The sequence below is a fragment of the Pogoniulus pusillus genome, chromosome 26 (genome assembly GCF_015220805.1).
Source record: "Pogoniulus pusillus isolate bPogPus1 chromosome 26, bPogPus1.pri, whole genome shotgun sequence".
In the NCBI taxonomy this organism is placed as follows: Eukaryota; Metazoa; Chordata; class Aves; order Piciformes; family Lybiidae; genus Pogoniulus; species Pogoniulus pusillus.
This window is the reverse complement of record NC_087289.1, coordinates 14,226,065-14,239,684: the sequence shown is the minus strand read 5'-3', so window position 1 is coordinate 14,239,684 and position 13,620 is coordinate 14,226,065. Positions and strand designations below refer to the sequence as shown.

The 13,620-nt window shown below is 42.5% G+C and overlaps 1 protein-coding gene across 3 annotated transcripts in view; it reads left to right on the top strand.

Moving 5' to 3' along the window:
• Nucleotides 1–13,620, top strand: part of RASA2 (RAS p21 protein activator 2) — a 60,180-nt gene that overhangs the window by 24,249 nt on the left and 22,311 nt on the right. For all 3 annotated transcript variants that reach the window (XM_064165153.1, XM_064165154.1, XM_064165155.1), the window contains exons 7-11: nucleotides 2,944–3,016; nucleotides 4,845–4,921; nucleotides 8,327–8,425; nucleotides 10,955–11,111; nucleotides 12,338–12,486. In XM_064165153.1, coding sequence (XP_064021223.1) covers nucleotides 2,944–3,016; nucleotides 4,845–4,921; nucleotides 8,327–8,425; nucleotides 10,955–11,111; nucleotides 12,338–12,486 — 555 coding nt within the window. The remainder of the gene's footprint in view (nucleotides 1–2,943; nucleotides 3,017–4,844; nucleotides 4,922–8,326; nucleotides 8,426–10,954; nucleotides 11,112–12,337; nucleotides 12,487–13,620) is intronic.

The window sequence follows — 13,620 nt, the reverse complement described above, 5'->3', positions numbered from 1 at the left end:
CAAGATCCTTAAAGTACAGGAGAAGCTTAAAATGCCTTCTGTGTGTATCACATCTTCCTTTGATACTGTGTTTTCCTCACAATATCAAGATTGTGAAAATGTTTGCTCTGTCTGAATGGTTTGCACTAGTCAAGGACCACTTGTGTGTGACTCAGTTCTTTCTTTCTCCTTATATATTATAGTGGACTCTTAATATCTGCACTCTACTTCCTGTTAATGTTTATCAGATTCCTGTGTGAGATGATAAGAGTCAGTTGCTCACTCACCCTCCTCTGTTCCCTGTTTTTCTTAAGGTGTGAGTTTCTTCCCAGCAGATGTTTAGCAGTGGGGAGGAAGCAAGAAAGTAAAGGTTTTGGTGAGACCTTTCTAATGCCAGCACCTTCAGGATGCTACAAAGTCCCCACAGTTTAAATGTGCCTTTTTGTGTGTGGGGGGCTTGGTAATGCTGAATAATTGTTGAGGTTTTTTAGTTGAGAAAAATCCCATATCTTGCATATTTACTCTCTGTAGGTCCTTGCCCATTAGTTTCTAAAGCAAGCTAGATGTCACTTGTTTCTTTTTTGCAACATCAAATCTAAGCCCAACTACTGTCTTTAGTATGGAAGAATTGCTGCTCTGAGCATAATACCAGAGTGTCCTCTAGTAAATTTGTGTGGTTTTAAAGACTTTGGAAGGATTGTCCCTGAGTAAGGTCTCAGTGAGTGGGGCATTTTTTTAGTCTTTCTTGGTAATGTGTGCTCACCTTTTTTTTTGGGGGGGTTGTTTGGATGTTTGGGTTTGTTTGGGTTTTTTTTTTGATGAGTGGGTGTTTGATTTGGTTGTTTGGAGCTAGTTTTGAAGAGAACCAGGGAATTTTGACCATTATACCTAGGAAGCATGGTGCTGATTGCCAAAGAAGGTAAATGGACATGTATTTCATGTTTGAGTGGTGATACAGGTAGAAGTGAGTGAATGTTGGTCTTGCAAAGTATTTACCCTGTTAGTTTGAGACTGTGTGTGGATATATATATGTGCTAATCTGACAAAAATTTCCCAGTCTCACATGTGTGTGACTCAGGTACCATGACTGGAATAATTCTATGACCAGCCCCTGAAAACAATGAGTTGATGTCTAGGACAATATTTTTTTTCCTCCTCATCTGTGTTTCCCCCAAATTGCAAAATAATTTCTTTTAGAAAGTGTTTTTATCCCACCATAGTCCTTTGCTAGCTAAATAAGACTCTATTCTTTTATAAAATGTGCAAAATTAAGGGAAAAACCCAACAAAATTAAGGGGAAAAAAACCCAAAAATCACAAGGGATTGGGGAGCAGTTGTTTTGTTTGACCCTATGCTGTTCTGCATGTAGTGTTAGCAGTGATTTCCTTCCAAAGAAAACATTCAGTGGCTTGCTGCAAGCCTCCATCTGTGAGGAATTAATGGGTATTTCCCCAGCAGAAGAGACTGGCAAACCCAGAAATTGGCAGTTGAACAAGACAAGGAAAACTGCTCACCACCTGCAAGCAGTGGTACAGAAATTGTCTGCAGACTGAAGCTTGAAACTGTCTGCAACAACAAGCTTCTGGCAAAGATGGCAGCTTGTTGCTTGGACAGATTCACTCTGATATCAGTCAAGAACTGGCTGGAGGGCTGGGCCCAGAGAGTGGTGGTGAATGAAGTCACATCCAGTTGGCAGCTGTCACTAGTGGTGCCCCCCAGGGATAAGTGCTGGGCCCAGTCCTGTTCAATATCTTCACTGATGATCTGGACAAGGGGATTGAGTCCAGCATCAGTAAGTTTGCAGATGACACCAAGCTAGGAGCAGCTGTGGATCTGTTGGAGGGTAGGAGAGCCCTGCAGAAGGACCTTGCCATGCTGGATGGGTGTGCAGAGGCCAATGGGATGAGATTTAACAAGGCCAAGTGCAGGGTTCTACACTTCGGCCACAACAACCCCAAGCAACACTACAGGCTGGGAACAGAGTAGGTAAGAGCAGCCAGGCAGAGGGGTACCTGGGGGCACTGGTGTAGATAGTAGGCTGAAAATGAGGCAGCAGTGTGCCCAGGTGGGCAGGAGAGCCAATGGCATCCTGGGCTGGCTCAGGAGCAGTGCGGCCAGCAGCACAAGGGAGGTTATTCTTGCCCTGTACTCAGCACTGCTCAGGCCACACCTTGAGTACTGTGTCCAGTTCTGGGCCCCTCAATTCAAGAGAGATTTTGAGGTACTGGAAGATGTCCAGAGAAGGGCAGCAAAGCTGGTGAGGGGCCTGGAACACAAACCCTGTGAGGAGAGGCTGAGGGAGCTGGGGGTGTTTAGCCTAGAGGAGGCTCAGGGGTGATCTCATTGCTGTCTACAACTACCTGAAGGGAGGCTGTAGCCAGGTGGGGTTGGTCTCTTCTGCCAGGCAACAAGCAACAGAACAAGGGGACTCAGTCTCAAGTTGTGCTGGCAGAGGTCTAGGCTGGATGTTAGGAGGAAGTTGTTGGCAGAGAGAGTGATTGGCATTGGAATGGGCTGCCCAGGGAGGTGGTGGAGTTGCTGTCCCTGGAGATGTTCTGGAAAAGCCTGGCTGAGGCACTTAGTGCCATGGTCTGGTTGACTGGATAGGGCTGGGTGCTAGGTTGGACTGGATGATGTTGGAGGTCTCTTCCAACCTGCTTGGTTCTATGATTCAGTGATGCTGTGGCAATTGTTGTATTTTACTTGAGCTATGTAAATCATACTCATTTGTGAATTGAGATAGGAACTTAGGGCTGGAGAGATGCACAGTTAACTGGATACAGCACTTCAAACTTCATACTGTATCGCAAAAATGAACTTGGGGTTTTCTTCACTGACCAAGTAATCTCTAAAATGACAAGAACTGTTTTTAATATCTATGCATGGGTCCTTCTTGACAATAGAATGTCTTTACAATTGTGTGTTTAAGTTGTCTATGGTAAAAATTTTACCACATTGGAACAGGAATGACCAAAAGAAGACCAAAGTAAAGAAGAAAACAAGCAATCCGCACTTCAACGAAACCTTTTATTTTGAGGTAACTTTTTGTGTGCTGTTTTGTTGATTTTTATGCAACCCTTCAAATGGTTTTTAAGCAAGCTGCCAAAAAATAGCTAACACAGACAACTCTCTTCATGCAAATTGAAGAGCTTTTACTAAGCCTTTCAAATAGAAGTGAATGATGTAATTAAATTTCTGGGGACTGCCAGAGAGTAACATTCCCCTCCAGTTGCTGTGTGGAAAAATTGCTTCCTCAAAAACGCATACAGGAAGGTAATTCATTGTCTTGGATAGTTTTGTATAGCCTCTGCTGCCACTGGGGGTTGTGAGAGATCTTTTAACCTCTTTTCTGTTCAAGAATATTAAGCTAAAACCCCCCAACTTATTTCTTTAATTAAACAGTGTAGTTATTATACCTCATAATGGATAAATTTACTGGTTTGGGTTCTTTTAGAATGTTAACTTCTTTTGTTACTTGGTATTTGATTTTGGTCCTGTGAGTGACCCTACAGTAACCAAATGATGTTTGGCATTTTGTCTGATTTGTGTCTGTAACAAGAACTACATTTACATGGAAGCACTCTGCCTTCAGCTGAGCGTTGGAAGTAGTACAACTGTTAGATTTGCCTCAAATGTGTTACAACTTACTGTGTTTATGTAGATCTTGGTTCTCTTGTGGGACTTCAGTGAGAATCTGTTCAGTCCTTCAGTATAGAGAGTGAACATATGATGTGGGTTTCAGCTCACCTGCTGTGGTGGTTTGGCAGTTACCTGCCTCTCCTCTCTTACAAAATCACCCAGACTAGACGCAGGCAGCTGGAAGTTAAGGAATGGAGGTTTATATTCATAGCTTAGCATGATATACAAGCAGATAGTTACAACATAGTACAAATATTTACAGTTATATACAGAAATATACAAGTTAAATGTAATACAGAAACACAAAACCCCTCCCAGAAACCAAAGTCCCCAGGAGAACATCCCAACCACCCTTCCACCTTCTTTCCAGCCTTCTACCTTATCCCAGAATCTGCCTTATGTGCAGGGTGAGCTGTGAGGATTGACAAGGGGAGTTAGAAGCAGAAGGATTAGTTACACAGAAGAAGCCCAGGGAGAAACACAGAGACACAGACTCAGACAGACACACACACTGGATCTTATCTCTGTTTGTGTTCTTGTTTTTATACATCTCAGCAAGCCTATGAGTGAAGTAGCCATCACCACTGTTTCCTTTTCACAGCCTGTCATCTAATTTTCCTCACTAAATAATCCAGTTGGCCTCAGTCTAACGCATCTGCTCAAGATGCTGAGTATAATTCCTTAGGAAGTAAGAGACTAGGATAAATATGTCATCCAAACCACTTCAATAACTTTGTGACTTGTAATTTATTTGAGTTAAATTGACAAAGCAATCAGTCAAGAAATCAGGAACATGAAAGTAAAGGGTTATGATTGTAGTATAACTAGAGCAAGGAGAGTGAGCATCTTCTTAGTTGTTCTGTTAGAACTCTCAGAATTAGCTTCAGTTCTTCCTTGGGGCTCAGGCTGAATCCAAAGAAGTCTTTGCTGTTTCATGTCATACTTCTTTCTTGGGGTTTTCTATTGTTGTGTTGGTTGGGGTTTTTTGGGGTTGTTTTTACTGATAGATCCCTACTGTATTTCACTTGATACATGCTAGCCTTCATCAGTCTCTAACATGAACCCTTCTTGACCCATTTGTCACCTGCTTTCTCTAAGAAGGCAGTTTGGTGAATTGAAAGTTGTCCTTTTTAAAAGCAAGTGTTAAAGAGGTGATGTTTTCTTTGGGTTTTGACCTCCATAACATGACAATGTAAAGTATGTTAATAGGAAGAATTTACTTGCAGGTTACCAGGTCCAGCAGTTACACCAAAAAGTCCCAGTTTCAGGTAGAAGAAGAAGATATTGAGAAACTAGAAGTCAGGTAAGTTATGTAGATTCTGAAGTGATTGTTTTAATGATAAAATACACTAAAATAGTTCTTCTATTAATAGATTCTAGTAACTCCAGAGAATTACTGATCAGACTGGTAGAAAAGATGCTTCTAACATGTAAAGTTGCTCAGGTGTTTTTTTTAGTGTCTTTCTTAGTGAGGACAAAGGCATTTATTTTTAAGTAAACAGTGGCAAATTGTATCTAGCAGTCTAAACTTGTTTCCTTTACCTGTGAGGAAGGAGGTGTGAGGACCTCCTATGGATATATATTGGTTTGCACAGAATATTGATAATAGAACTTGAAGGAAATAAGTTGAAGGATATATTTGGAGGCTGATCAACAGAGTCCCTTAGGAGGCAGTCCTGAAAGCCCAAGAAGTCCAGGAAGGCTGGATACTGTTCAAGTCGTGAAAGCCCAGAAACAAGCTATCCCAACTAGCCAAAAGCTGAGCTGGCAGGGAAGAAGGGGCCTGGCTGAGCAGAGATCTGGTTGCTGCACAAGGAAGAAAGGAGAGTTTGTGGTCATCGGAGGAAGGGCCAGGTCATTCAGGAGGTCTGTTGAGTTGTCGTGAGGCTGTGCAGGGAGAACATTAAAAGGGCCAGAGCCCAACTGGAAGTTAATTTGGCTTCAGCTGTTAAAAGAGTACAGCACAAGTCATTAGCAACAAATGGGGGACTGAGGAGAACAAAGTCTGTATAGTCCAAGAGCAAATGGTTAGTGACCTGCTGCATCACTTAAACACACAGAAGTCTCTGGGGATGGATGGCAAGCACCTGAGGGTACTGAAACAGCTAATGGAAGTGCTCACCAAGCCACTTTGCATCATTTACCAGCAGTCCTGGCCAACTGGGGAGGTCCCAGCTGCCTGGAGATGGGCAGTGATTGTGCCCCAGTACTCAGCACTGGTGAGGTCGTACCGCAAATACTGGGTTCACTTTTGATGCCCTCACTACAAGAAGGACACTGAGGTGCTGGAACATGTCCAGAGAAGGGCAAGAAAGCTGATGAAGGGCCTGGAGAGCAAGTCTCATAAGGAGTGGTCGAGGGAACTGGTGTTGTGTAGTCTGGAGAAGAGGAGGCTAAGGGTCAACATTCCTGCTCTCTTAAACACTGTGATAGGAGGTTGGAGTGAGGTGAGTGTTGGTCTCTTCTCCTGAGTAACAAGTGATAGGATGAGAGGAAATGGCCTCAGTTTGCACCAGGGGAGGTTTAGATTGGAATTAGAAGAAACTTCTTCCCTGAAAGGGTTCTCAAACACTCAACAGACTTTCTAGGGAGGTAGTTGAATCCCCATCTCTGGGAGTGTTTAAAAGAAGCTGAGATGTGGTGCTGAGTGCCACAGAACATCAGAGAACCTCTTGTGTGGGTTTCTTGTAATTTCACATTGCTTCTTAGGAAAGTATTTATGTTGCATCATTTCCTTACAAAAGAGTACTTCAAAGTACCTTCCCCTTTCTGCTCACCTACCCTTAGAACAGGTCCATACTTAACACTACGTAGGTAGGGTCGTGGTGATCCCTTCTGCTCGGTTACTTTCGCTTACTGTGCTCACGCTCATGCGTGCACCCAATTTGCTGAATGACAGAAAGCCTTCAGAAAGGGTAACATACATAGCAGAGCAAGAATGTAGTGGTTAGTTTTAATAGCCATTAGAGAACTAACCTGCTGTGTGCATTTTAAACTATGACCTTCATGAATACCTGTACTCAACGCTGGTCAGGCCACACCTTGAGTGCTGTGTCCAGTTCTGGGCTCCTCAATTCAGGAGAGATGTTGAGGTGCTGGAAGGTGTCCAGAGAAGGGCAACAAAGCTGGCGAGGGGCCTGGAGCACAAACCCTGTGAGGAGAGGCTGAGGGAGCTGAGGTTGTTTAGCTTGGAGAAGAGGAGGCTCAGGGGTGACCTCATTGCTGTCTGCAGCTATCTTGAAAGGAGGCTGTAGCCAGGTGGGGTTGGTCTCTTCTGCCAGGCAACCAGCAACAGAACAAGGGGACACAGTCTCAAGTTGTGCCGGGGGAAGTACAGGCTGGAGGTTAGGAGGAAGTTCTTCCCAGACAGAGTGATTGGCATTGGAATGGGCTGCCCAGGGAGGTGGTGCAGTAACCATCCCTGGAGGTGTTGAAGCAAAGCCTGGCTGAGGCACTTAGTGCCAGGGTCTAGTTGATTGGCTAGGGCTGGGTGCTAGGTTGGGCCTGGATGAGCTTGGAGGTCTCTTCCAACCTGGTTGATTCTATTCTATGAAATGTGTATATTTCATTATAGCTGCAAATGTGTTTAGAAAGGTAGTCATGCCCCAACAAATCTAGTTGATTTTTTTTTTACTATTTTTGTTTTGTTGGTTTTTTTCTTGTTCTTAACTGCTGTCTGTCACAAATGTCAGAGAGGTAAGAAGGAAAAAAAAAACCAAGGTGCATGTCTGGAGTCTTGTGATTCCTTTTGAGGTTGAAAGCATACAAACTGCAGCTTGGGGTGGGGGGGTGGAAATGTGCATGTGCTGATGTGGCCTTGCAGTGTGCCAAATTCTAGCTCTTAAACAGAGGTGGGTAAATACATTGGTTGGAAAGTGTATAGGGTTAACACTCCAAGGGGGGTAACCCTGAACCTGTCCCTAAGGGTCTTAACCCCTCCCCAGGGGTGGGTCTGAACACCACCAGGTGATGGATAGCCCACTCCCCCCTTCCTGTCCCCTATCTCTCTCTCTGCCTCACTCTCCGCATCACTGCTCTCCCTGCATACCACCACACCACCTGGCAGACACGAGGCAGACAAAGCCACCATCACAAACTTGGGTTGTGTTTATACCTTTTGTATTTTGCTTTTCCCTTCCCTCTGCCTTTGTAACCTCCCTACCTCAGATACCTCTTTCTAAGTTACTGCTAAACTTTTCCTTTTAACTTCCAAATCGAGTGAGATTGATTATTGGCATGTGCTTACCTTTCCTCTCTACTTCTAACCCCTTTCTTTTGGGAAGGGAGGGAGGAGAGGGAAGGGCACTCTACAAATTGTTATTGGCTCTATCAAATTGATTAGAGTCTCTGGGAATTTAAATTAGAACCGAGACAGAAAGTTCACTTGAGTTACCTGAGAAGAAATGCGCACAGATTTGGGAACAAGAAACTGCTCAGAATATATGTGTGTGTTGCCAATAGCACTTTTATCTACTGATGCAAGGTCTGTGAGTCTAACCTCCACTGTTTGTTTCTTTATCTGTTCTTTGTGGGTTTGTACACCACTTGTTTGATTATTCTTGATTTAATCAGAGTGGAGTGAGATTTCTAACATAACTCTTTTTTGCCCGCATGTGTGTGGATTAGTGCTGTAAGTCAGCTGTTGTTAACTTGATGATTTTTGCTTCTGAGAGATAAAATAAACCCAATAAACTGTCCTTATTTTCAGGGTTGACCTGTGGAATAATGGAAATTTGGTACAAGATGTCTTTCTAGGAGAAATTAAAGTTCCTGTGAAGGTGTTACGAAATGATTCTTTCCAAGCATGGTAAGAAATAATGGCTCAGGAGTGAATCAGCTCTTACCTTGCTGATCTTGTCTTGTCTTCCTTGTTCTAGTCTAGGTAAAACGTCTCTCTAAAGAGTTTCCCTACTTAATAGGTACACTTAGCTCTTTTCTTCCCCCAGTTTGCCTACTCCCACAAAATACTTCATGTGTTTGTGGGGAAAGGGCAGAGAGTGAAGAAAAAGAGGACTGAGTGTAGCTAGCTTTCAGTCAGTTTGCTCTGGTTTAGTGTGTGCTTTTCAGCCTACCCAGCAGACCTGGAACTTCTCAGAATGGCATCACTTGTAATTAAATCCCTAAGGCAGATTTCCACAGTGATGAAGAACTTATTTTGTAATAATCATTAGGGATTTTTTTTCTTTTACATTGGGAAGGTTTGGAGATTGATAGATGAAGAGAGAGCAGTGGATATCATCTATCTTGACTTCAGCAAGGCTTTGGATACCATCTGCTGTAACATCCTCCTAGGTAAACTCCAGAAAAGTGGATTAGATAATTGGACTGTGAGGTGGATTGGTAACTGGCTTAACAACAGAGTTGGTGTCAGGCTGTGCTGCCATCCAGCAAGATCTGGATAGGCTGGAGAGCTGGATGAAGGAGAACCTTGTGAAGTCTAACAAGGACAAGTGCAGAGTCCTGCATCTGGGGGATAATAACACCAGACACTAGGGATCATCTTGATGGAAAGCAGCTCAGTGGAGAAAGAGCTTGGAGTCCTGGTGGACAGAAGGTTGCTGGTGATACAGCAATGTGCTCTTGTGGCACCCCGGGGTGCATCAAGAAAAATGTGTCTTGCAGGTCTGGGGAGATTCTCCTCACCCTCTACTCAGCCCTGCTGAGACCAGACCTGGAATACTCTGCCCAGTTTTGGGCTTTTTGTTTCAAGAGAGACAGGAATCTGCTGGAGAGTCCATTGGAGAGCTGCAAGAATGACTGGGGGACTTGAACTCTCTTCTGAGAAGGAAGACTGAGAGAATTGGGTCTTTTTAGTCTTGAGAGGGCTGACAGGGGATCTTATCAACCTCTAAGTATCTAAGGGATGGCTGTCAAGATGAAGGTGTCAGTCTCTTTTTAGTGGTACTTAGTGATAGGACAAGGAACAGTGTGTACAAGCTAAAACACAGGAGATTGCACCTCACCGTGAGGAGAAACTTCTTTGTGGCAAGTGTGACAGAGCCCTGGAGCAGGCTGCTCATAGATGTTGTGGAGTCTCCTTCTCTGGAGACTTTCAAAACCCACCTGGATGCATTCCTGTGTGGCCTGCCCTAGGTGATCCTGCTGTGACAGTGGAGGTTGGACTTGATGATCTCTAGAGGTGCCTTTGTGATGGTTTGGGTGTTCCCCGCCCACGCCCCCACTTTAGAAATCACCCAGACTAGACTCAGCCAGCTCTGGAAATATAAATGAAGCTTATATTTACAGCTAGCACAATATACAAGCAGATAGTTACAGTAGATACAGTTACAGACAGAAATATACAAGGTAAAAGGTAATACAGACACACAGCAGCCCTCCCAGAAACCTGAGTCCCCAGGAGGGGCTCCCAACCACCCCTTCACCTTCTTCCACCCCTCTCAACCTTACCCCAGTCCCAAGGAAGAATGGAGATTTGGCCAGGGGGGTTACAAATCAAAGTGGATTAGTCAAAAAAGTGGAGGGTGAGGTTAGGGAGTGAGATCCAGCTCGGAGCTCGCCAGCAGCAGAGGCAAGAGTGATTATCTATGTTTTTATTTCTTGTTCTTACACATCTCAGCAAGCCTGTGAGTGAAGTAGACATCACCACTATTTTCCTTTCACAGCCTGTAATCTAGTTCTTCTCACCAAAACATTCTAGCTAGGCTTAAACTAGCACAGCCTCCCAACCCCTAATATTATGTGGTTCTGTGAACATGATGTCATTTCAGAGGAGCAAACACCGAAGTTTAAAAGCTGGAAGGGCAAGGTATGAAGGGAATTCAGAAAAGAAATTGGCCTAAACTGACAAAAAATAATACTTAACAATGAAGAATTGTCCAATTTATTTCTTTTAATTGAGAGTAGGAAAAAAAGTCACTTCTTTTGCCTCACTTTAATCTATGCTTCTCAGGAACTGCTGCTTATGCTGTGTATTTTCCCTGGTTTCAGACTAGGCCATGTGGATTCTTGACATTAGCTGTTCCATCAGCAATGTCCAACACCCTAAGTATAACCTAGATGTATATTGAGAAGGTCTGGCATCATTTCTAATTATTCCTCTTGTCCCTTTTGAGCCACAAGAAGTCTGTCCTATGTCACTGTTTGGAAAGAGGAGGAAAATGAGAATGTGTTTTCACTGTGAGCTAAAAGGGCATCAAATTCTGCTCCTTTTTTTCCCCTTTTGCATGTCATTTTTTTTTCCTAATGTGACTTCTCTTGCCAGTCTTCAGACTCAGTTTATGTCCTCTGAAATAATGTGATAGTTTGCTTTATTGTCAAGTTAGTCAAATTGATGAAATGTGAACCTAACGTTTTAGAATTGCTCTGTTGCCTTCAGGTACTTACTGCAACCAAGAGAGAATGGGAATAAGTCTTCTAAAACTGATGATTTGGGATCACTTAGATTAAATATCTGTTACACTGAAGACTGTGTACTTCCCTCTGAGTACTATGCTTCCCTAAGAAACTTGCTGCTAAAATCATCAGATGCTCAGGTACTATTGTTGAAAAATTCTTTTAAAATGAAAGCTTTAAATGATTTTATCCCATCCTGTATGAGACAATGTGAATGATGCAGCTCTGTGGTCAGAGAAATTAAGTCCTATGTGGAGAGAAATTAAATAGACCTTTAAGGTTCCTTCAGACTGTTCTGTGCAGATCTAGAGAATTTTTTGGTCCCTTTTCACGAGTTGCTTGTGTAGCAAGCAGATGAGCAGCTTGTAGAGCATTTACTAATGCAACAAACTACCAAGATTTTAATCTGATTTTAGAAGAACCAGCAGAGTGAAGAAATCATCTGTGATGTGTGGCAGAAAAAGAAAGAATACTTTCATCTCATTGGTTACTTTACTTTGTGTTTTCCACTGACTGCTATTTGCCCCCTGGCTTTAGTGGTTTTCCAGGGACATTGATCCATTATTGGCAGTGAAGTGGCTGATAATCACCTTTACCAGAAATTACCTGCTGCAAAACTGATTTTTGATTCTTCTTGTTCTGTTTCCCCCCAGTATTTTCTCACTGTGAATGAGTTTCTCATGTGGACCTGGTGACAGAGGGAAGATGATTAACATAACTGTAGACAGGGATCAAATTACAGTAACAAGGTTTTTTTATTCCTAGGTCTTTTATAGCCTTTCTTGAGCTTGGTGTTAGTGACCAGGGATAAGGTAAAGAGGAGGCAGATTGTGCCTAAAATTTTGCTAGCCCATATTAAAATCTAATGGACTGGGAATTCAGGAGGAGCAGAGTATGTAGCTAGTGGCAGTCAGCAGCTGTCTTTTTGTACTTAACTTGATCAGGTTTTGTATTGGAATTCCCAACTGTGAAAGGGCCACAGACACTTTAGAAGCATGAGAACTGCATTTTCATGTGCTGTAATTAGCGTCTTAGAAGTTCTGCAGCTACGTAAGACCTTGCAGTGAAGCAGCTGCTTACTGCCTCCTTCTTGGATTTCTTACAAATCCATACTCTAAACCTTCTAGGGAAAATAAGGATGAGTAGATGCTGAATTTAATTCTGAATGTCAAGTCTAGATGAGATAATAACCAATTCTCAATGAAGTGTTGCTGTAGAACTGAGGCTTTTAATTGCTGTGTCGTACAGCAAATGTTGAAACTTTAACTGTTAAGCCATGTCTTAGTAGGTTTGAGCTGTACTTTGCCAAATACATGAAGAACATTTAACTACTTTACTCATGATTTCATATTCTGCTTTCTCATAGCCAATTTCTGCATCTGCTGCCTACATACTGAGTGAAGTTTGTAGAGACAAGTATGATGCTGTTCTGCCTCTTGTGCGGTTGTTGCTACACCACCATAAGCTAGTTCCATTTGTTGCTGCAGTTGCAGAGCTAGATCTGAAGGACACCCAGTATGTATTTCATGTTTAGTGATGTCATGCCTCTTTAAGGTATTCTTAGAGTTTCAAAGGGCTTCATGATACAACACTGATCAGTAAGCATGTCAAATTTCTTTCTCTGTGTAAAACGAAGTACATAGATCTGTTAATGGTAGTCTATAAATGAAGTCACATGAAAGCTGGGAGTCAGAGATTGTGTGCTGGTGTTAAAATGTTGTTGAAGCTGGTATACAGCTTAACTTAAGCTAGAAGCCTAGAGTTGTGTCCACGGGTGCATAGTTTCTATTTTAAAATGTCATAACTTGAATGGTCATCAGATTTTACTGCTAATTAGGCTAGTACTTTATTATTCTTTAATTGCCAAGAATCTTAGCCTCTTTCCTTTAGTACGTGACTTAAATAAGGGGTACCCTTATTCTGCAAAGATGCCTTGAAAGTAGTAAGCATAGGAGTTCTTCTAAGCAGCTGTGCATGGCCTGTGAATTTGGTTAGGAGAGAAATGAAGTGGACCTGAGCAGTGACTCCAGGGTCCTGTGGAGATGTGGAAGAGACTTTGTCACCACAGCATCGTCATCATTTCAAAGCTGAGTTACTCCTGATTTAAATAAGGTGTGGCAGTGCCACAGTGCAGAAAGAGGTGACTCATGCAAAATTGCAAACTCTTTCCCTTATAATTGGACCAGAACTAGGAAAAAATAAACTGAATCTCTCAGATTAGAAAGGTTTTGCTTTGCACAGCTGGTGCTCAGTTTTCTGTAACAGCTATAATGAGTAAAGTGTCACCCTAAATTAAATATGTCTTTAGTTAAAGTGTCTGAATTTTTCAGTAGTGCAGAAGTTTATCACCAATCTAAGCTTTTAGGTGGGTTTTTTTTTTCACCAAGTCTGGAGAAAGAATTATATATCTGTCAGGTACAAGTCATTATTTGGGAATTTTCTCCACTTGTTCTTTCTCATATTCAATTCTGGATAACTTGCACTGCCTAAAATCTCTTAGGTTTTTCCTTATAGCTTTATTTATGTTTTTGGTTTTGATAATAGCTGTAATAATATCTCTTTCTGAGTGCTTTTGCAAGCTGAGATACATAGGTTCTGGAATTCCTGAGTGAAATATATGGAAAAAATGTTTTCAGTGATTTAGCAGAA